The sequence below is a fragment of the Pelodiscus sinensis genome, chromosome 5 (assembly GCF_052426305.1).
Source record: "Pelodiscus sinensis isolate ZL-2025 chromosome 5, ASM5242630v1, whole genome shotgun sequence".
NCBI classification, from domain to species: domain Eukaryota; kingdom Metazoa; phylum Chordata; order Testudines; family Trionychidae; genus Pelodiscus; species Pelodiscus sinensis.
In genome coordinates this window covers 11,157,957-11,181,604 of record NC_143056.1, presented here as the reverse complement: position 1 = coordinate 11,181,604, position 23,648 = coordinate 11,157,957, and the positions used below count along the sequence as shown (strand labels likewise).

Sequence of the window (23,648 nt, the reverse complement as noted above, 5' to 3'; positions counted from 1 at the left end):
CATCAAGTCCAACCCCCTGCTAAAAGCAGGACTAATCCTAACTAAATCTGATCCAAACAATTTATTGAGATCAATAGAAAAACTTCCATTAATTTCAATGGGCTTTGGATCAGGCCATTAGATACTCTAAGCCATAGCGTACGTCTACACTCGCTCGTTAGTTTGAGCTAGGTAGGGTAATTAGGGCAAGCGGAGTTGCAAATGAAACCCGGGATTTAAATATCCCGGGCTTCATTTGCATGTTCCCGGGTGCCGCCATTTTAAAATCCCCCTTAGTCCGAACTCCGTGCCCGCAGCTACACACGGCATGGAGTAGGTAGTTCGAATTAAAGATTCTAATTCGAACTACTGTTACTCCTCGTGTCGTGGAATGAGGAGTAACAGTAATTCGAATTAGGATCTTAAATTCGAACTACCTACCCCGTGCTGCATGTAGTCGCGGGCACGGAGTTCGGACTAACGGGGATTTGAAAATGGCGGCGCCCGGGAACATGCAAATGAAGCCCAGGATATTTAAATCCCAGACTTCATTTTCAACTCCGCTTGCCCTAATTACCCTACTACCTAGCTCGAACTAACGAGCTAGTGTAGACGTACCCATACGGACTTTGGCTCTACTGATGTCTAACTGTGACACTTGCATAGCATGGAACTAGAACTTAGAACTTCAGGCTGCTTGGTTTGCAAGTGCACCTACGGAGTCAAGCCACTGCAGTTACATCCATGGAGGGGTGTGAGGGGAGCCAACATCTCTCCCCTAACACATCACTTCTGAACATGCTCCATGATCTTTAAAACATCCATTTTAGAATGAAAGAGTAGACAGTACGGCCTCAGTTCCCTGGTATAGAATTAACTGTATTTCTTCAGTCACAGAACAAAGTTTAAAGCTGACCCTGATTGAGTAGGATCACATCAGTAGTCCTGGATCATTAGCACGGTTGAATGGTGTAGGGTACCCGCTGCAGTTTGTACTCTAGCTTAGGAAGAAAGGTGATAGAGCTGTAGGTTAGATTGTCTGCAAATGTGGTCAGTAGTTTAAACATTTATTTTTCTTGCACAGAGCCTTCAGTATTGGCATCTTCCACTGAATAATTCATGTGTGAGAGTCTTTTAAAAAATGAACTCAGAGGTAGCTTCCAAAGCTCCTTTTCTCTGCTGTGTTGCAAATCACATCTAGTCTTTCCTGTCTATAAAGAGAGGCAATCAAAATATCCTTGATGTGAGATCAATGAAGGCTTTATCAGAGCGAAGTCTGTTTCAGTGGATTTATCTAAGGTTCTGATCTTTCCCAAAGCTTGTTAAATTTTTATTCAGATCAACAGAACAAGCCTTTTAATCTGTAGTTCTTATCTGGCCCCTATCTCCATAGTGTCTGAGCATGTTGCAATTCATAATGTATTTATCCACAGCATCCCTGTGAGCCACATCCACCCTTAGGGCAGTGCTATTATCCCCATTATACAGATGGAAAATCAAGGCACAGAGAAAAAAGTGCAACTGTGGCTTAACCACCAAGTAAAAGAAGCAGTGAGAGATAAAAAGGTATCATTTAAAAAAAGTTAAATCCTAGTGAGGATAATAGAAAGGAGCATAAATACTGTCAAATTAAGGCTGTGTCCAGACTCAGGGGTTTTTTCGGGAAAAGTAGCCTTTTTCCGAAAAAACTTCACCTGCGTCTAGACTGCAGCCGCGTTCTTTCGAAATTAAATCGAAAGAACGCGGCTTTTCTTTCGACGGCGGTAAACCTCATTTCACGAGGAAGAACGCCTTCTTTCGAAAGTGCTTCTTTCGAAAGAAGCCGTTCTTGAATGTAAATAGGGCTTCTTCGAAAGAGAGCATCCAGACTCACTGGGTGCTTTCTTTCGAAAAAGCGGCTTGCTCTTTCGAAAGTTCCGCGTGCAGTCTAGACGCTCTCTTTCGAAAGAGGCTCTTTCGAAAGTATGTTTCGAAAGAGCCTCTTTCGAAAGAGGCTTGCAGTCTAGACATAGCCTAAGTGTAAAAATACAATAAGAAAAGCCAAAAAGAACAGCTAGCCAAAAACTCAAAAAGTAATAGCAAAATGTTTAAGTACATCAGAAGCAGGAAGCCTGCTAAACAAACAGTGGGCCCCCTGGACGAGTGAGATGCCAGAGGAGCACTCAAAGACGATAAGGTCATTCATTGCAGAGAAACTAAATTAATTCTTTGCTTCAGTCTTCACGGCTGTGGATGTCAGGGAGATTCCCAAACCTGAACCATTCTTTTTAGGTGACAAATCTGAGGAATTGTCCCAGTTTGAGGGTTGAACCATCTCTCCACTTGCTTGTAGGGATCCTCAGTTGGAGTCCAGGTTGCCGCTTCCTCTGGTGTGGATCACGGCTAGACAGGCAGCTCATTAATTAACCAGTCAGTTAACTCACAAGTGAACAGACTTACAGAAAACCCTGTTACAAGAAAATACAAAACCGAGAATAACAAAATAGAAATGACTCTTTCCCGATTACTGCTTTTAAAGAGGAGCTGAAGAAGCACACTTGCTGAGAGAGCTAATTAGAACAGTTTGGCTAAAATTAAAACAGCATTCAAAGCATACAGTTAACACAGAAGAAGTTTTTTTCCCCTCCTAGTTTCCCCTTGCTATAATTAACATGCCCATGTTCCCAGGTAGAGAGCTAACATCAATACTGCCTGCTGCAAAGTGCTTCAGAGCAAGCCTGATTTCTGCTCCTGGCTCAGTTTCTCCCAGCTCATCCAGAGCACATTGCCCTTAGAAAAGCAGCTGCCCTGCCTTCTTGCTCATGGAGTCTGAACCCAGCAACAGAGACAGAACCTATTGGAGCAGACCTTAAACTACCACACCCAGATCCAGAAGCTTCTGGGTATGCAGTGCTAAATCAGCCTAGCAACAATGACCGAGACACACCTCACTCCTACCTCCCCACCCCTGGGGTCTCTTAAAGAGATAGCTCCCTATGAGGTACATGGGTTGCCCAAGCACTTCTTAAATACTGGTTTTAAAACCCACAAAAGGGGCTGGGAAGGGAGGCAGCTGTGGGTGTAAATTACAGTTTCCTCAGTCACAGGGTGTATCTGCACCTGCTCTATTCCACTGGCATAAGTTAAAACAGTTCAGTCAGATACGGTATCTGCCTCTTCCAGATCTATGTACTTGCCGATAATTTCCACATTGCTTATGTGGCTACATTTCAGAGAGAGGGGGAGAGAGAGAGAGAGAGACTTTATACCTGTCCTGTTCCCTCTCTAGGGTCAGTGCCACTAAAAGGGAGCTCCAGGTTTGCTGGACTGGCTCTGCCATGCTCTAAGTGAATGAACTAAATTCCATTCTGGCTCATCAACATCAAAATAGCCTTCAGCAAGAAACTGCAAAGCTGGAACTCCTGTGCAAACTTGACACTGTGGGCACGTCTAGACTACATGGCTCCGTCGACGGAGCCATGTAGATTAGGGTTGTAGGCAAAGGGAAATGAAGCGGCGATTTAAATAATCGCCGCTTCATGTAAATTAAAATGGCTGCTGCGCTGTGCCGATCAGCTGTTTGGCGGCACAGCGCTGTAGTCTGGACACTCCGCGGTCGACATCAAAGGCACTTGTCGACCTCCCCATTATGCCTTGTGGGATGAGGCTTACCGGGGAGGTCGACAAATGCCTTTGATGTTGACTGTGGAGTGTCCAGACTACAGCGCTGTGCCGTCAAACAGCTGATCGGCACAGTGTGGCAGCCATTTTAATTTAAATGAAGCAGCGATTATTTAAATCACCACTTCATCTCCCTTTGCCAAGTAAACAAATCTACATGGCTCCGTCGATGGAGCCATGTAGTCTAGACGTGCCCTGTCAGAATGGCTCTGAATAGAGACTGGGAGTGGTTAGCTCACTACAAAATAGTTTTCCCTCTTTTCTTATTCATATCTTATCAGTTGTTGGGAGTGGGCCTCATCCACCCTTATTGAATTAACCTCATTTGCACTGGTCCTCTCACAGTAATGCAACATACCCATCTGTGTATGTATTTATGTGTCAGCCAAATGGAAGTTTCTATTTCATGCATCTGACGAAGTGGGTTCCAGCCTATAAAAGTTTATTCCCAAATAAATGTTAGTCTTTAGGATTCCACAGGACTCCTTATTGTGTTTTGTACACTCTACACAGTTGTTTTGGTAAAGAAGGTGCTATGTTAACATAAGATACTGATTATTAAAGGGTCACTATCAAAATTGATCCAAAACTTTAAAAAATGGCTTAATTTAGTTTAATAACCATAGTAAGGTGTGGGCTGGATTTCATTTCTTCCCTCCAGTTTGTCTATCCTTGTTTTTATCTGACAGACTTAAAGGACATTCACTCCTGCCCCATTGCTATATCCCTCTCCTCTCACCTGCATAGGCCTTGACACAAACAGTGAAAGAAATCAGATGTTAAAACTGGGCAAAGAATGAATTCGTATGCTAGTAAATGTGAGCAAACAAGGCTGCAGCTGCAAAGTTATCACAGGTTACTCTTAATATTTCTTTATCTACTACCTGCACTTTATTTACAAGGTCACTTGTGAATTCATGCTTTATCCATTGTTAACCTCTTTCATTACTTCTGTTTTCTTTGGTCATGCGAGACCTATAACCTGTAACACTCTGATGCTCGAAACCTCATTAGAGTGTCTTGTAAAAGTGCTTTCATTGGTGCTCTTTTAATATGCCAACAGGCAGACTCTAACACTGCAAAGGAAATCTTTAAGTGAAGACCTGTAGTGAGGTATCCTTTATAAATCAGGTGTCTCTCCATACAGGGAATGTGCCAGATGACATTTAGGATTTAATGTAGCTTGGGGAAAGCATTACCTGAAAACACCCAGACATCCAAAATGATGAACTTGTCTAATCTCTTCCTCAGTGAAAAAGTGGACCCTCAAATGCTGTTTAAAACGTTATCATTGTACTTTGATAAAAACAATTGTTTTTTTTCACTACCCACTGCCTCTTTCCTTTGAGACAGTCATTTAAAATGATGGCAGATGTCCCAAAGGAGAAACATTTTGTCTTTCATGCCTTGTAGATGAATCTAGCACTGCCAGTAGAGTTAATAAATGGTGCTCCCACTGTTGATTGTTTTCAGTTCTTTGCAATTTGCTTGATGTTTAACTCCATAGTGCTTGGCATTAAACAGGGTTTAGTTCTTTGATCTGGCATGAGCAGAGGAGCCGACAGCCACACTGGGTTCCTGGGCAAGGTTGGGGGGAGGCGGCTCTGTGCTTCTGGAATGGGTGGGGCCAGCATAGCCAGCCTTCAGTGCCACTTGGAGTATGCCACTCTTTGTGGCACTCCAGTGGTGATTAAAGGTCCCAAGATTCCAGGCCCTTTAGAATTGCCGGGTCTGGGGGCTTTTGTCCTCTTTGCACCCCCTGTCAGCTGGCATGGGCGTGAGTTATCAAAACTCGAGGAAACATAATTCCAGTAAAGTCCCTGACTGACCTAGTAAAGCCTCAGACTGGTGTATTGCTCCATCCCAAAGGAAAGGGTCACAAAAGTCACAACTCTGGCCACTAGCAATGAACATGCAAGGGGACAGCTCATTTGAGTCCGCAGACCAGTTCTGTTGCAGCACCATGGAGAGCTCCTTAGATTTCCCTCTGCCACACATCTGAATAAAGCGATGTCTCCACTGACTGCTGAATCACAAAACCTACACATGACACCCCCATGAAACAACACATGCTGGTGTGAGCAACTCTTTGTTGGCAGGGGCTCTCTCTTGTCTACAAAGCTAGTGCACCTCGTTGAGGGGGAAGTACTTTTTTTCTGTGAAAGAGCCGACAGACAGCAGGTACACTACCCGGTTTTTATGACACTGCCGTGTTGCTAAAAGCTGCATAACGTAGACCAGTGTTTCTCAACTAGTGGTACGAGTACCCTTAGGAGTAGTTGAGAGAAGTCTGGGGGGGGGTACGTCAACACAACTGAAATTTGGAGAAAACTGAATTTTTGTTCTAAGTTTTATAGCATTTTATTATTTTGGTGCTTTTTACACCCAAAAATTTCATTGCCTGCCTGGCTACAATTAAGTTGTTTAAACAAATGTGGTGCAATGGTAGAAAAAAATTTGTGTGTCTGAAAACTGTAGGTACTAGGGGTACTTATAATTTTTTTTGAAAAAGGGGTACGTTATGAAAAAAAGGTCGAGATACACTGGTGTAGACAAAACCTAAGCCTGCAAAGTTCCTTGAGTCCTTTTATCAGCGTGCAGCCTTCCTTCTATAACTTTGTCATGGCATCTTCAGTGGTAGCAATAGCCGACTGTCTAGTATAGATTGTTCACCAGTGGCCACCAGTGTCTTAATTGCCATGTCTTTTAGGCTCACTCTGAGCAGTGGTAAATAGATGGTGTGAATTTACAAGTAGCTGGTCCCTATTCTGCTGTGCTCAATAGAATTGAACTAGTGGGTACAATAGAGGGAAACGCTGGAGATGGGGAAGGATACTAAACAAGGCACCATCCCTAATGGGTCACCTTTTAAGAACTATGTGCATCAGATAGTCCCACTTCCTGTAACTGTATGTAGAAACGGAATTATTTGTGCTTCTACACAGGGTTTTCATCTGTAAAGATGAGCAGCTGACTGGCTCAGGAAAGAGTTTCAGGCATAAGTCCCTTTAGTGTGACAGGTGGATCTCTGGGGAATCCAACTTTCCCGGAGCTGCAGTTGGAATTGGAGGCACAAGAATCTGAAATCAGTAGCTCGGCCATTTCAGCCAAAGGAGGCCGACTAACTCATGTCACTGGCAACTGCATCCCATTCTGCTTTGCAGGTTTCTTGTCACACTAAAGCATGTGACCAATTTCCATGCTGGGAGCACCATTTCAGTCCAGTAGAAATCTAAAGGGACTTCGCTATCGTGCCGTGAATGAAGCCAGTCACAGAGACAAACCAGTAGCCAGAGAATTAGTGAGGAGCAGCACTCCTTGTGCATTTCACACTTTCCTTTAAGAGCAATCACGCTGTGCCGATGAGTTTCTCAGATGACCCTTTATAAAAGGGGATTTCTTTTGTTGCCGTGGGGACCTGAAGTAGAAACTAGCAGATCTGAGCATCTTAAAGGATAAAACTATTGGACAGCAGCAATAATAAATCTTTCAGAGAGGTTGTTTTCAGTGTATGCTTTCAAACATGGATTCCCCTCTGTCAAAAGACAGGGCTATGTGACTCTGACGTGCCTCTGTTTTAGAATGACTCTTTGTTATTTATTATGACTTGTGTAGCACTGCAAACATACACGACACTTTTCAAAATGTTCCAGCGGAAGACACATTTCCTGTTCTGCAGCCTCTCTACTCTAAGGGACAGATTGTTCCCTTTTCCTTTTGTGGATTTGTGCAGAGTTGAAGGGACTGACCAGATCTCTCCAAGGCCTGCTGCCTTGAGGGCTGATGCTGGCAGACTACCTCAGGGACTGCTGAATTGTGCTCATGGAGGATACTGCTGAAAGGTGCAAACGTATGTCTCTTCCAGCACCAGAGGCCAGCAGGTGCGCAGCAGTGATGCAGACCTGGACTGTGATGCTCAGGGGTGGTAGGTCACCAATCTGCCTTGATCACATAGAGCTGGAGTAAGAAAAGCTTTGGAATGCTTTCCCATCCTAGTGCAGAATGTCGCCCTCTGCATAAGAGCTCTCTGTCAACCCAATGGGAAAAGGAGTTTTCAGGTTTTGGTCTTAAACGTATCCTTTTACAGAGAGTTCAACAGATGCAGACAGCCACACTCCCTGGAGGGTCTACAATTGACTCTCATTATCTGGATTTCCCCACTGCAAACGCTACACATATTAGTCCGGGAGGAGAGGGAACATTCAGCTTTATCTTTTCTTTTCCCCGCTGGAGTCCAGCCAGGCCCGGATCATGCAGAACAATGTTAATTCATCTCCCACCAACCGGAATTTTGCAACTTCTCTGGGTGATTGGCTGTATTCTGTCTACTTAATAACTGAGACAATGTGAAACCTAATGAAAGTGCTATCCATCTGTCAAGTTTATTGTGTCTATTTGTAGACAGCCTCGTTACTTCTATGATATTAATTAGACACAAATTATGGCTGCAATCCTTACATTTTTCTTTTCCTTTTTTTAGTAAGAAGCTGGATGGAAAAGCTAAAAGATAAGGTAGGAAGCTCTTTATTTCCTTGATTTATTTTAAAGACAATTAAATATGGATTTTCAGTAAAAAAAAGAAGTCTAGACTGGCAAAGTTATTTTGGAGAAGTTCTATGGCAGGAGAAGTTCTGTTATGCAGGAGGTTAGCCTAAATTAGGTGACCACAGTGGTCCCTTGTTGCTTCAGTATCTAGGAAGTGATGGTCGTTATCTTTGTCAAGAACATTTAAGGAAGGGCTTTCTCTAGATAGTCAGCAATGGGAAAAGAAAGCAGAATTCTTCTATGGAAAGTGCAAATAAGGGTCTATCGCCGTATCATTGAACCCAACAAAGCGACGTTGTCATTGAACAGCATGGCAAAGAAGCACAAAGCTATAGACTAACCCCTTGACACTGTATTGCGAATTGATGTGTTTTGGTCCCGGTTGATGTTCAGTCATTAAAACACCACAACCAGATTCTGCTGCTATTTACACTAGTGTAAATCTGGAGTCGGTTCACAGAAACCTGCTGGTATAGCCGAGAGCAGAACCTGATCTAAGGTCATTGCCTATTAATGTTGCTCTCTCTCACACACACACGCACAATATCAGGACCTCATTATACCCAGTTATTCTGAGTGTACTTGGACCCCATTCAGCCTACGATATACCACTGCAGCAGTGCAAAGCCAGCTGGGAAATGCCTTGGTGTAGGGCAGGGGTGGGCAAAAGCCTCTCAAAGGGCATCTGGCCCACAAGGCAGTTCCAGGCCCCACCCCCTAGCATGTTGCCTGGGAGCTGGAGACACCCGAGCCCTTTTAACTGCTTCTGTTTAAAGAGCTCACATCTTCCCTGTGCCTTGCCTAGCAGCCTTGGGAAGGCATGGGCCCTTTAAATAGAAGCAGTTGAAAGGGCTCACATGTCTCCGGCTCCCTAGCAATGCTCTAGAGGCGCCAGAGCTATGAGCCCTTTTAACTGTTTGGCCACGGCTGTTATATAGTGTCTGAATGGCTCCTGTGACTCATCCGCGTTGTCGTCAGGGAGCATGCCCAGACTTCCCTTTATCCAGCAAAAGCAGCAGTCTATGATGACTCATCACCATGTGCTCCAGTCTTAGCATTGCAACTTCAAACAAAACACGCACGCACACACACATATGGGGAGAATGAAGTTTAGAGCAAGTTACAAAGTGACTGAGAATTACAAAGGTTACAAAGTTGCAGCTTACAGTAAATTTGAGAGTTACAAAGTTTTACAAAGATGACAGCCATTTGCAAGGTTTGACAAAGATCACAATGAGTTGCAGTTTAAAACCTTAGACCTTACAGTTTAGTGTCGTTTCAGAAAATGCATGTGTAAAATCAAGTAAGCTCAGGTGCAGGCTTTTTTATGCAACAACCTCTTTCAGTTCCTGTGTTGTTGACCCTTTAAAGCCCTGTGGAGTCAGGGAGGTACATGTGCAGAACTTGGCAAACATCCCCCTTGGCAGCCAACATGGGAGCAGTCAGACGCCTCCCCCAGGGCTGGGAGCACAGGAGTGGCGTTTTCTCACTGTGTGTACATGCAGCGCTCCACAGGCTTGGGTATGCAACAGCAAAGAGGGAATGGAGCTAAGATTTTGCCCATACAGCAGGCGGTTGGAGAGCCCTGTCGCAGTTGCACGAGAAAGCACTAGAAAGAGCACAGATTTGCTATGATCCTGGCAGGCCACAGAATTCTGATACACAATGAACCTGGAAGCCACGCCTGGGCTAATGCTAACAGCAAGCGTTTTAACCTCCCCTCACTGTTTGCACTCACAGCAATGTTCCGGGAATAGAAATGCCCATTCTGTTGTAATTAGGTCACACAATTAAGGCACCTTAATTAGCCCACTGAAATTTAGCCATTCAACGGAGCTTTTCCAAACCTCCTTTTGCAGTAACTTGAAGGCAGGCAGCTGTCTTTCCTTTTGAGTGGGGCTGTTTTCAGAGAATGTGTGTGCAGCACATAGTAATGTGTCATTAAACAAACAGCAGCGGGTGCCAACAAACAGAAAAGACATTCCTCAGGCTGTAGGATGTAGAGACAGAGTTGTTCCTATGGGAAAAGCCATTCTTGTAACAGACAGAGAAGGTGGGTGAGGCGGTATCTTTTATTGAACCCTCATCCACTTTGTCTCTGATATCCTGGGACTAACACCCATGATTCATGTAGAGTCATGATATTAAGAGGAATTTATGATGTGAGCAATGTACAAATCAAACTCTCACTAACAACTTCTTTCTTAGGGGAAAGCATTTTATTTTCCTTCTCCAGATTAAAATACAAAGGCAATGCTTGCCGAAAAGCCTTTTACACTGAGTGGGTTATGGCAGAAAAGCAATTATGGTTAAGAAGCACGTAAGGATATTTTACCTTGAGACTCCCTCAGCGGAATGTATATGATTGCACAAAAGTGCAATTCTCAGCAGACCTCTGGATTGTGCATGCATCCATCTGCATGTGTCAAAATCATGCCCTTGCATTTGTGTGTACATATTGGGAAGGGTAAGGACCTGATTACCAAAGTCAAGGGTAGGTGATCATTTTTGATGGGGTGGGGGGCACTCTTAGGTTTTCTTCAGTGGTCAAGGGTCACGCTTGCCCGCCCCTGACTTAAGTTGTGTGTGCAATGCCAGAACAATTTGCACATGCAAATTTTTCATGCACTCAGCCTGAGGAGCACTAAAAATGTGGGTTAATTTTCATTTAAAACAGTAAAATATAAAACAAGCAGCATTTTAAGCAGTTTGTAAAAAGCATTTTTTTAATCTAGCAGTTATTTCCAAAATATTCATTTTTTTTTGTTTCATTACTGGCCATTTCCTGCATTATAAATTCCCAGGCAGTGCAAATTTGCTTATAATCAATAGTGAATTTAAATCAGGGAACCCTAGCTGCATTTCTCACAGTGGGTGTTTTCTTCTTGGCTGAGTTACACATTGCGTCTCAGCTGCAGCATTCTTACACCCTCCTCGGAAGCTCTGGTGCCAGGACACTGAATAGATGAATCTTGGGTCTGATCCTGTCTGGAAGCTTTTATGTTCTTATGCAAAAAATGGATGCTGATAAATTGTCTAGCCTTCAGATCTGCCCATTTATTTCACTGTGTTTCCATACATTTTTAAAGGGTTATTGATACCTCTCCTATAAAGCACTTGGGGTATGTCTACACTACAAAGTTAATTCGAACTAACAGACGTTAGTTCGAATTAACTTTAATAGGCGCTACACATACAAACCGCTAGTTCGAACTTAATTCGAACTAGCGGAGCGCTTAATTCGAACTAGGTAAACCTCATTCTACGAGGACTAACGCCTAGTTCAAATTAAGTAGTCCGAATTAAGGGCTGTGTAGCCACTTAATTCGAACTAGTGGAAGGCTAGCCCTCCCCAGTTTGCCCTGGTGGCCACTCTGGGCACCACCAGGGAAACTTGTCTGCCCCCCTCCAGGCCCCGGAGCCCCTAAAGGGGCACAGTCTGGGCACAGCCAGCCACCCGCTGCCACCCAGCCCTCTGCCTCTTCCTGGGACCAGGCTGGCAGCTCCCGGGAGCCTGCCTGGGGCTGCAAGAGGCGGGCACCTGCCTGGTCTAGTGCGGACATCGTGGACCTCATCGAGGTTTCGGGGGAAGCCTTCAACGTCCACGACCTCCGCACTAGGCACAGGAAAGTGGCCATCTAGGGCAGGATAGCTGCCAGCCTGGCCACCCAGGAGCAGGTTTGCATGAAAATCAAGGTGGTTGAGTGACACCCCGACCCTGAGCCCTGAGCTTAGAACATAAAAACATAAGAACGGCCCTACTGGGTCAGACCAAAGGTCCATCTAGCCCAGTAGCCTGTCTGCCGACAGTGGCCAGTAGGTACCCTGGAGGGGATGGACCAAAGACAATGACCAAGTCATTTGTCTCGTGCTATCCATCTCCAGCCTTCCACAAACAGAGGCCAGGGACACCATTTCTACCCCCTGGCTAATACCACTCCATGGACCCAACCTCCATGAATTTATCTAACTTCTCTTTAAACTCTGTTATAGTTCTAGCCTTCACAGCCTCCTGCAGCAAGGAGTTCTACAGGTTGACTATTTGCTTTGTGAAGAACAACTTTCTGTTACTAGTTTGAAGCCTGCTACCCATTCATTTCATTTGGTGTCCTCTAGTCCTTCTATTATGGGAACTAATGAAGAACTTTTCTTTATGCACCCTCTCCAAACCACTCATGCTTTTATAGACCTCTATCATATCCCCCCCCTCAGTCTCCTCTTTTCTAAGCTGAAAAGTGCCAGTCTCTTTAGCCTCTCTTCATATGGGACCTGTTCCCAACCCCTGATCATTTTAGTTGCCCTCCCCTCTCTCACCCTCTCTCTTCCCCTCTCCCACCTCCTTTTCCCAGTCTCCCCGAGTTTTGTTCAATAAAGAGAGTTTCTATTTTTGAACACACGTTATCTTTATTTTGTACATCAGGAAGGGGGGCTAGGGAAAGGTAAGTGGAAGGAGGTGAGGGAGGAATGGGGTATGCAACCCCGATGGGGAGGACTGGGGTGGCTCTGTGGGCTCCTCGGGGTGGAAGCTCTCCTGCAGCCCCCTGATTGGCCCCCTCCCGGATGGCAGCCTGCGGCAAGTGCAGCCGGGCTGATGGCCGAGTGCTGTGATGTGCCGAGTGTGGGCATTCAGGGCACTCCAAACCAGGACTGCTTTGCTGTCCCTCATCGAGTTTGACAAGTGGGGAACCCCTGAGAACTGTCTGTTCGGGGTGGGGGTTGGGTCCCTTTATGCACAGCCCTCGGCTAGCCTGAGACAGCAGCTCCACACTCTAAGTCCTAATCTGATGCCCTGCCGGCACTGCTTCCGGCCATCCTTAACCCCGCTTCAGGGTCCACTCAATGTGGATATGCTAGTTCGAATTAGCAAAATGCTAGTTTGAACTAGTTTTTAGGTCTAGATGCACTAGTTCGAATTAGCTTAGTTCGAATTAACTAATTCAAATTAAGTTAGTTCAAATTAGTGCTGTGGTGTAGACATACCCTTGGAGAGTTACAGATGAGGGGACTCATACAAGAGTGAGGTGGTATAATAAATAGCGATGATCCCTTCCCACTTTTTTCAAGGGTGTTTTGTTGTGCTTTGGGACATATCGTATAATACAGTGTAGAAATACACAGCAGTCATAGGTTAATGGGAAAGGAACCACCCTGCGCTGGTTGTCTCTGGCTGTGATGCTCTCCTTTTTGTGTAGGCAGGATACATGTCTGGGATGCTGGTTCCTGTGGGGGTCGGTATAGCTGGAGCTCTGTTTATCCTGGGAGCGCTCTACAGCATTAAGATCATGAATCGCCGAAGGAGAAACGGCTCCAAGAGGCATAAAAGAAAGGTACAGCCACTGTAAAGAAAACCCAGCTCTGCTCTCCTGACCACCCTCCTATTCCCATGTTTGGTTCAGTCAGTGACTACAAGCAAATTATGGAGCACCTTTGTGTTTGGGTTGAAATGGAAAAGATGCACTTAGATTATATTAATTCAAGTGGGGAAGGGCAGGTGAAGGAGGAATTCAAACTTTTTGCCCATGTAACGGAATCTGTGTAACGTTTCTTTTTTTCTTCTTTAGCAGAGGGAATTTAACAGCATGCAGGATCGAGTAATGCTCTTAGCCGATAGCTCTGAAGATGAATTTTGAGTCGGACCTCAGAGCTGTTGTGACATCCAGTGACTTTTGGGGGCAGGGGAAAAAGAGGGGAGCAAAAAAGGAGGCGTTTGTGCTGCATCTCTGCTATCAGCCACCGCACACCACTGTGTAGTGGTTTTGACACCCTGGCAAAACAGGCATGTTGTATTCTAAATGTAATGCGCAATGATGTTTGTTTTTATACTGTAGTGAGATTGCACATTCACACAGGGCACCTCATTGAAATGCAGAATACGTATCGTTACAGCTGGTGCTGATACTTACGGATGATTGCTTTGTTTTTATCACAGTGTAATATTTTTGTTCCAGCTGATGGTAACTAATCATAATTATTGCTGTCACCTGATTTCAGGATGGAAACCTTCACCAAGAATGACTTTTGTCCAAGTAGTTAACTGTAAATGTTACATTACTGGAGCTAGTTTGTCAGTGCTAAAATTAGCTGTTCTGCTTAATTAACAAACTACACCCTTGAACCACCTCCCTCGCCAACAGGGAGATGCCAAAGTACAGTCCAATTATAGACATAATAATAGACTCATTTGTATATTGCTTGCCCCAATTTCCCTTGTCCTTTAAAATCCCACCCTTCAACTGTGTTTCATGTTTAGGGAAAACATATGGAAATGGCAACAAAGCATGATTCACTGCCTAAATATTCAGAGCCGTCTTCACCAGCATTATAACAGCACAACAAATGCCACCACATGCACACTGACAAATGCTAAGGTGCTCTTTGCACGAATCTCTTAGCTTTTATTCAGTGTGCCATTTGAATATCAAGCAGGCAAAAGAACGAGAAAAGACAGGCTAGAGAGTTTTCACCATAAGGGCCTTGTTTGTTTGTTTGCTTGGCGTGACATACTTAGGGTGCAGGGCTCTGCCTGCTTAGCGGAGTTGGAGAAATAATAATTTGTCTCTCTCTTTTCTCAATTGGTAACTAACCGTTGTAACGTTGCAGACATCTGTGGCCCGTGGAAGGTGTGTAATGTTGTCGCTGTGTCCTGGCACCTGATGGATCAGGAAAACAGACTGTGTGTGTGAGATGCAGGACAGGGAGCAAAAAGAGCTCTCTTCCTCTTGAGTGCTGAAGAGAAGCTCGCTTGTGGCTGCTTGTTTTTGGACCTGATTCAGATCAGGTCTAGAAGCTGTGCCAGCAGGAGCAGGGCTGGCCCACAACATTTTGGCACCTGAGGTAGAGAGCTCAAATGATGTCCCCATGCCACCTTTTCTCCTGCCTGCCTGTTATGTCTCCTGTGCCCTCCTTCCTCCAGCACAGCACTCCCCCATCTCTGTGCATCTAGAGCAGAGAGAATACACACGCACCCGCAGCAGACAATTTTCTACACTCTGGGTCCTACTGGCGCCCCTCCCCACAGTCTGGCACCTGAGGCAGCTGCCTCAGTTCGCCTCATGGTAAGGCCAGCCCTGAGCAGGAGGCTACCGTGCATGCGACTGTCGGTGGTTAGGCAGCCATGGCTGGGGTACATGTAGTCATAGAGAGCAAAGGCCCCGGGAAGGAAGTTGAGGCTGGGATACATATGGCCAAACAGGAAAGGCCGCCAGGGCGGCAGCGTGTGTGGTCGTGAGTGGGATGGGATTGGCTTGGGAACGTGGTCACAGGCTGGAAGGCAGCGGAGGCTGGAATGAAGGCAGAGATAGGTTAGAGCTGGGGTTCTCAAACTTTGTGATACTGCGACCCCCTTCTAAGTTGCTCGCGACCCCCCGCGGGGGTCAGGACCCACCATTTTGAGAAACGCCGGGTTAGAGAATTGCGAGGCGGGTGTGTTGGGCCATAAGTGAAAGGCAATCGAGGCTGTAGTACGTGTGGTCAGAGGCAGCGGGAAAGGGCCATTACTGGCTATTCCATCAGCAGGTGTGAGCAGCATGGACACATACAGCTGATCTCAAAGAAACACAGTGAATTAGCAAAGCCCGAGTCTGGAACAGAACAGGAAAGAAGGAGCTTTACTGCTGAGTTGGTTGGTTGGTTGGTTATTTCATCCTGGAGTACATGGGGCATGTTTTGTTGTTTGTTTGTTTGTTTGTTTGTTTGTTTGTTTAAGGCTCCTTATTTCCCGTGCTCTGGCATGTTGTGAGGTGCTGGGTCCATCCTGCCTCCATCTTACACTTATGCAAAAATCCTTGTCCTCCAGTTGGAAACCGCTCCTATTACAGGGAACCTTGACTACAGCTGCGGAGGAGACAAGACGAGTCAAGTAAGGTCAGACTGCGCTTTTCCCTAGCTCAGTCCCTCTGAGTTGCTGGAGGAAGTACCAGAGACATGTGTGAGGAATGGACAGGCCAGGAGTGAATTCTTTGTAAAGGTGACAAGGGCTGGCTCTTTGCCAAGATGCAACACAGCAAAGCGCTGTGGCAGGACAGCGGGGATTCTGCTTAGTCGTGTGCCTCAGGAGAAGGCTCGGCTAAGGGGACTTAAGCTGCCTTTCCACTCTCTTGCTCCTAGACTTGCTGTGGGCATTCCCCAGTGTAAGTTGCAGCCTTGGGCTCTGTCTTCACCGATGGGTTGTTGCCCCAGAAGTATGCAAATGAGGCTAAGCGTGGAATATTGCCGAGCCTTATTTGCATACCTAAAGAGCCGCCATTTTTGCAGAAGAGGCTCTTGCGCTAGAAGGAGCATCTACACTGCCCCTTCTTGTGCAAAAAAACCCCTCTTGCACAATGTCGCGACGCTGATTATTTTCAGGAATAACGGCATTGCGCAAGAGGGTTTTTCTTGTGCAAAAAGGGGCAATGTAGACGCTCCTAGCGCAAGATCCTCTTCCGCAAAATGGCGGCTCATTAAATATGCAAATGAGGCTCGGCAATATTCCACGCTTAGCCTTATTTGCATACTTCTGGCACAAGCTCACGTCAGTGTAGACATAGCCTTGCAGTGGCTAGAGTGGATGATGCAGCAGCCAGAGATGCGGGAAACCCCCTCTCTTGCCCTATCCCCCTGCCTGTACCTTCCGCCCCAGGCTGGGGGGTGGGCAGTCGCATTTGAGTGTAGATTCTGTCGTTGATCAGACTCTGCCTGGGCACATGAGAATCTGACTGGCTGCTGACGGCAGGAAACAGCTCACCCACATGGGCGGTGGGTATCCCAGGCAGGGGGAGGCACTGCCTTCCCAAATTGCCTCACCAGGCCCCGTCCATGCTCAGCCCTGTGCAATACCTGCCGGCCAGCTCTCCGGAGCTCCATGCCCTGGGGCCGACTGAGGCCACACCGGGTGCTGGAGCACCGAAGCTGGGGCCATGCCACCCACTGGCTCCCAGGAGCTCCGGGGCTGGGGGAGGCTACGGCCACGCTGCCCACTGTATCTCCGGAGCTTCAGGGCTGGGGTAGGTTGGGGGTGTGACTCTGGGGCAGGGAGGGGGCAAGGGTCAGCAGCCTGGGGGGGAAGCATGGGAGCAATAGGAGTCTGGACAAGGGACAGCAGGCCGGGTGGGGGGAGCATGGTCTCTGTTGGGGCGGCTGGGAGGGCTTGCCCCCCCAAGCCAGGGGGTCACCCACCGCCCATGGGATTCGTTCTCTGGGACAGCGCCAGCGCTCCCCCTGGAAAAGACAGGTCGGGTCCTGCAGAGCTGAGGTGTTTAGTGACAAGAAGCAGTGGGGTTTGCGCGCCTAACCCGAGGTACATTGCAGTATGGCCTTCCCATGAGGGTGGTGTCTCTTGAGAGTGCAAGAAGGGGCCAGCAGTGTTTGAAATGGGCCTGTTGATGAGTCGTCCAACCTGGCAACTCCGTCTGGTCAGTCAGGGATTCTCGGTGATCACATGGAAAATTGGGATGGACGACGGCAAAACGGAGCCAGTTCCAGATAAATGTTGGTGTCCCCCTGCAGAGTGACTTCCACCCAGCACCCTACGGGGACAGACTTTCCCACACCTCCTGGTGGACTCTTGTCTTCCACCCCTGAGTCTTTGGTCCTCCTGCCTTACAAGGCAGTCTCAGATCCCCTGGCAGCTGTTTATGTTGCCTGCTCTGCCTCTGGCTGCTGCTCCCAGGTGCCTCTGTCCTTGCGATCTGGATCTCAAGGATCCTGCTCCTGGAAACATATCACAGTGATTTAAATGCAAAGTTGGCTCTCCTCACAACACATGGGGAAAGCCTCTTTCCCTCAGAGCTAGGGATTAGTCCTAGCTAGGAAAAGCATCTCCCCCTGGCAGCAATGCGCTGCTCTTTTCTTCGCTCTCTGAAGTGGTTTGGAGGGTGGGCGATGATTTGGGGGCTGTGGCTCCATTAACAAAACGAGGCGCTTTGCTGGATAGTTGCCTGCCTCAGCCTGGGGGGCTTCTGGTTATGTGGCGGTCTCTTCCTTTGGGCCGTTGGAGGAGATGCCAGGGCTTATGGTCAAGTTATGGTGGAAGCAAAGCCTTCAGCAGAGTGGCTTTCACCCCAGCTCAACTTAATGTTTTCTTCTCCAGAATCGGCTTCTAGCAGGCTCGGAGCAAGAGAGTACACAGGCAATGGCAAGATATTGGTGGAAACTCTTCTTCTGCCTTAAAGGGGGAGGTGCAAGAAGTATGTGTGGGCTCAGGGCATGAGCCATTCTGGAGGAGTGAGTGTCACTGACTTAGGAGTAGCAAGGTTAGTAACGAGGCTCAGTTCGAGGTTGATAGCTGTTGGGCTGTATGTGTGTTCCCTCTGTGTTCTGCCCAAGCCCTGCACAGACAGCTGGCATGGCAGACCTTAAGTAAACCGGCCAATGACCACAAGATCCATGATGGGATGAAGGCACCTGGCCATGTTGAGTGTTGATGATCATGGCATCAATATTCTGAAGACTATCAGATCACTAATAGATGTATGTCCATAACACTGGACCAGCTCAAATTTGTCACCCCTAGACCAGACAAATACCGATACTTCCCCTGAGGGTATGTCTATACTGCAGAGTTTTTCCAGATAAACGGCGGTTTTTCTGGGAAAACTACACTTATGTCCACACTGTAATTGCGTTCCTTCGACAGAAAGTCAAAAGAATGAGGGTTTTTTCTGACAGCGGTAAACCTTTTTCTGTGAGGAAGAAGCCTTTTTTCCAAAAGAGCTCTTTCGGAATAAGGCGTGTGTGGATGGGGAAGAGGGGTTCTTTCGAAAGAAGAAGCCTCATGGAAAAAAGCACAGGTGCCCTGGTGGCCACTCCGTCCACAGTAATCACAACTTAAATGTGAGATAGTGTCCATATTGATTGGATGCTCTCTTTTGAAAAAGCAGATCGCTTTTTCGATACGCTTCTTCTCTTTCGGAAGAAGTTTTTCCGGAAAATCTCTTCCGGAAAAGATTCTTTTGAAAGAAGCCTGCAGTCTAGATGTAGCTTGAGACACATTTCTGTTCTGAGACAAACAAGTCAGTACTGTCCCTCTGACATAGCTACTGCTTTCTGAAATGATTAGTTATCACTCATCACCTTGGCTATGTCTAGACTGAAGGCTTCTCGTGCAAGAAGCTTTTATTGAAAGAGATCTTCCACAAAAATGTCTTGCACAAGAGTGTGTCCACACTGCAAAAGCGCATCGAAAAAGCGATGCGCTTTTGCGAAAGAGAGCATCCAGATTGCATGGACGCTCTCTCGAAAGTAAGCTCTGATTGCTATGGACAGAATGGCCACCGGGGCAGCTGTGCTTTTTCCTCTTTCCTCTTTTTGCGCAAAAAACCCCTCTTCCCCATCCACACACACCTTTTTGCAAAAAAGCTCTTTCGCAAAAAGGCATTCTTCGTCGTAGAATGAGGTATACCTATGCCGGGAAAACCCCTCCGTTCTTTCAATTTTTGTGTGCAAAAAAGTGGTTGAGGTGTGGATGCTCCATGAGTTTTTTTCGGAAAAATGGACGCTTTCTGAAAAAACTCTGGGCTACGTCTAGATTGGCATGATTTTCCGGAAATGTTTTTAACGGAAAAGTTTTCCGTTAAAAGCATTTTCAGAACAGAGCGTCTAGATTGGCACAGACGCTTTTCTGCAAAAGCACTTTTTGCAGAAAAGCGTCCGTTCCAATCTAGACGCGCTTTTGTGCAAAAAAGCCCCGATCGCCATTTTTGCCATCAGGGCTTTTTTGAGGAAAACAAATCTGAGCTGTCTACACTGGCCCTTTTGCACAAAAGTTTTGCGCAAAAGGACTTTTGCCTGAATGGGAGCAGAATAGTATTTCCGCAAAAAGCACTGATTTCTTACAGTAGGAAGTCAATGCTTTTGCGGAAATTCAAGGAGCCAGTCTAGACAGCTAGCAAGTTTTTCTGGAAAAGCGGCTGATTTTCCGGAAAAACTGGCCAGTCTAGACAGAGCCCTGTAGTGTAGACATATCCCTTGTACTTGTGGGTTTGATTAAAACATCTTAATATACTGTCATTTTCTGACCATATCTTTTAGGTGTTTGTGTTCTCCTTGGGGAATGTTTTGTACCATCCTTAATATCGAGATACACTTGATAGTGGGCTGTGTTTGCGGAAATACTTCATAACTAGCCCTGAAGAAAGTGTGTCTCTGCAATATCAGCCCTGTTCTCGTCACATTCTGTGAGCTGGTCCTGCCTCGTACCAGGCCTTTGCTACAAGGGCTTATGATTCAGGTGCCCTTCCTGCTGCAGTCTTTTTGCCAGAGTGATGGTGGTATTGGGAATGTGAGCTGCTGGGGGCGGTGAGAGTAATGACATTCTGGATGGCTCGGTGGGACCCAAAAGGCAGGGAGTCAGCAGGACTTTCTGCAATGACAGTCTCTGCACTGTGCGGCTGCTAGTGACCGGTTGTGAGGGGAAACGGCCGTGTGAGCTCTGTGCAGTAACTGACCGAGATAAAAAGAAATGCAATTTCCACACACACCCCCTTTTGTAGCCTGTAATGATTTTTGGCAGGAGAGGAGGAAGTGAGGGGCGGGACTGGTGCTAGGCATGTAAATAACGCTGCTGGAAGCACAGTCCGGGCTCCTCGGATGGGGCGAAAGCTTGCCAGTTTGGAAAAGCTGAGTGAGCCACCCCGGCCTTTCCCTGTGCTAATAAAGCCATAGTTTGGGAAACGCTACTGATGGACACTCAGCAACGTCTTTTCTTTCTTTATTGCAGCTTAGCTCACAAGAAATTAAAATAAAGGCTGCCTGTGGAGTGGAAGAATCCCCACGGCTGCATGCCTCAGGGCATGGGGTGCAATGCAGGGGGAGGGCAGGGTGGTGGCAGGAAGGGGAAAGGCTTGGGGGACGGGTATTGGCGCACCCCACCCCTCCCAGCTGCTGAGTCTCCCTGGCTGCATTGAGAATATGTTCCAGCCCATAGATGGCCCATGGGCCACAAGTTTGAGACCCCTGCTTCCGGGCCTGACCCAAAGGCAGACAGACTTCAGAGGACTTTGCATCAGGCCCTTTAAAATTACTTCCCAGAGTGCAACAAGTCCACTTGCAATAATGGAGACGCAGGCTAAGTGGGAATCATGTCCTGCCAGAGTAGGGTGACCAGATAGCAAGTGTGAACAATCAAGGCAGGGGCTGCAGGTTAACAGGCGAGTCGACAGCCTTACTAGGCCCAGGAGCAAGATCGGGGGGGGGGGGGGGGGACGCTCCACACTCCTGGAAGGGGCGGGGCCTCAGACGGATGAGCCGGGGCTGAGGGCAGCCGACCCTTGATGCTGCCTGGAACGTGGGGCCCCTTCCCCCAATGCTGCCTGTAGTGTGCTGCATGGTGTCTCCTCTTCCTAAAGCCACCCAGAGCATGCCACGCAGTGCTCCTGTGATGATTGAAAGGGCTCGGGGCTCCAAGTACCACCGCTACCACCTGGCCCCATTCAACCACGAGGCCCCAGTGCAACTGACCTCTTTCCCCCCTGTCGGCAGGCCTGTCTATAAGACAAAGCCTTGGCTATCAGGACATCTGGCCACTCTCTGGAAGAGCGGAGGTCTCCCATCTCTTGAGGCTTTCTTGATTTTTTTTGTACTTATGGATTAAAACAAGCCACTTCTTTAAAACAAATTTAACAACTGCATTTGTTTCTGGTCTGCAGCAGTGGACCATCAGCTTCTGAAAACTGGTATATCCTGAAAAACCACTGGCCCACTTGTAACTACTGTGCAATGGCTCCTGTGCAGCAGCTATAATAATCCCTTTGCTTGGCACAAGGCACGTAGTTTGCCTCTGTTAATCAGAGGATGCCTGGTTAGGAATTTCATTCTAGCACAAGCCACAATGTATTGTCGGCATCACAAAAGAGTGTCTCTGGTTAATGTTTTGTCTCAAAGGGGAGGAACAGGCCTGCTTGATGTGCAGTTTTTGTCATGACAAAATGTACCTTCACTGTACAGCTGCTCATTTTAAAATGTCTCTCATGCCGGATGTTCACCTTCTATTAGAATATTTTTTTTTGGACTGCACGGCTTCCATAAAATGCTAGCAGCAGTCCCTGGTGTTTTATTGTGGTTTTCTATTCTGAACAAGACTTACTACTCTTACTGTAACAATGGAATGTAGCACTTTGTTAAATTAAAATATCAGAAAATAAAAGCTGTCCATCATAGCTAACTTTATTTGACTTGCATCCTTGATTTATGGTTTGTCTCTTTCATTGGCGTTCACATTAATAGTTACATCGTTTTTAAGGTCCTAGTTTTTCTCTTCTTTCTTGACTGATTTGTTTGCATCTTTTAGGGGCCCCTACAAAATTCTCTCTGGGACTGGATTGTGATATTGGTGCTGTTTTCCAGAAGATCCAGACATAGGTTCTACAAATATTTCATAAAGAAAACAAAGAAAAAAAGGTGTGCAGATGGTTATTAGATTAAAACTTCACATTGTGCAAATGATAGAGGAATGGAAAGCATTTTAAAGTAAAAAACGTTGACCATATTTTTCAAACATGTATGCTATTGGGCATGCAATATTGCAAGCGCAGGTCAAAGGCTGGAGTATACATATGTCTTTGTTTGTAAACTACCCTAATGTCTGAGGGTATGTCTACACTACCCCGCTAGTTCGAACTAGCGGGGTAATGTATGCATACCGCACTTGCTAATGAAGCCCGGGATTTGAATTTCCCGGGCTTCATTAGCATAAGCGGGGAGCCGCCATTTTTAAATCCCCGCTGCTTCGAACCCCGTGTAGCGCGGCTACACGGGGCTCGAACTAGGTAGTTCGGACTAGGGTCCTATTCCGAACTACCGGTACTCCTCGTGAAACGAGGTGTACCGGTAGTTCGGAATAGGCACCCTAGTCCGAACTACCTAGTTCGAGCCCCGTGTAGCCGCGCTACACGGGGTTCGAAGCAGCGGGGATTTAAAAATGGCGGCTCCCCGCTTATGCTAATGAAGCCCGGGAAATTCAAATCCCGGGCTTCATTAGCAAGTGCGGTATGCATACATTACCCCGCTAGTTCGAACTAGCGGGGTAGTGTAGACATACCCTGAGTGTATCCCATGAGTTGCATATGCAAAAATGGTCAACATTGCTTAAAGTCTTAAATCATAATGGCTAAAAATCACTGTGTGGCACCTACATTGGCCCTCTGCAGGATTTTATTAACAATTACATCTGATGTTTCTGCACCACCACCCCGCAAAAAGCCAGTTCCTTAGAATGGTCCATGTCAACAAAAAAATTCAGTTTTTTTCAGGAAAACCATTTTTTTTGGTCCACCTTGCCAATATTTTTTAGTTTTCAGAAGCAGAAAATTGAAACGTTTTCCATTCTCATGGTTTTTGTTCTGATGAAAACATGAAATTGTGTAGAGGTTTTTTTTCCAGCTTTTGCTAAACTTCAGTGAGAATCCCCTCCCCCCTAATTCTGAATCTCTTTTTTGATAGGTATCCTCATGTCTTTGTTACTGGCTTGGGAACAAGGCATTTCTGAG

General features: G+C 46.6%; 1 protein-coding gene across 3 annotated transcripts in view; it reads left to right on the top strand.

Annotated features, from left to right (window-relative positions):
- Nucleotides 1-22,205, top strand: part of ARMH4 (armadillo like helical domain containing 4) — a 152,321-nt gene extending 130,116 nt beyond the window's left edge. For 2 of the 3 annotated variants that reach the window (XM_075926317.2, XM_075926314.2), the window contains exons 6-8: nucleotides 8,120-8,151; nucleotides 13,377-13,511; nucleotides 13,746-22,205. In XM_075926317.2, coding sequence (XP_075782432.2) covers nucleotides 8,120-8,151; nucleotides 13,377-13,511; nucleotides 13,746-13,814 — 236 coding nt within the window. In that variant the 3' untranslated portion in view covers nucleotides 13,815-22,205. The remainder of the gene's footprint in view (nucleotides 1-8,119; nucleotides 8,152-13,376; nucleotides 13,512-13,745) is intronic. The other variant, XM_089778318.1, reaches the window with a different exon arrangement.
- The last annotated feature ends 1,443 nt before the right edge of the window (nucleotides 22,206-23,648 follow it).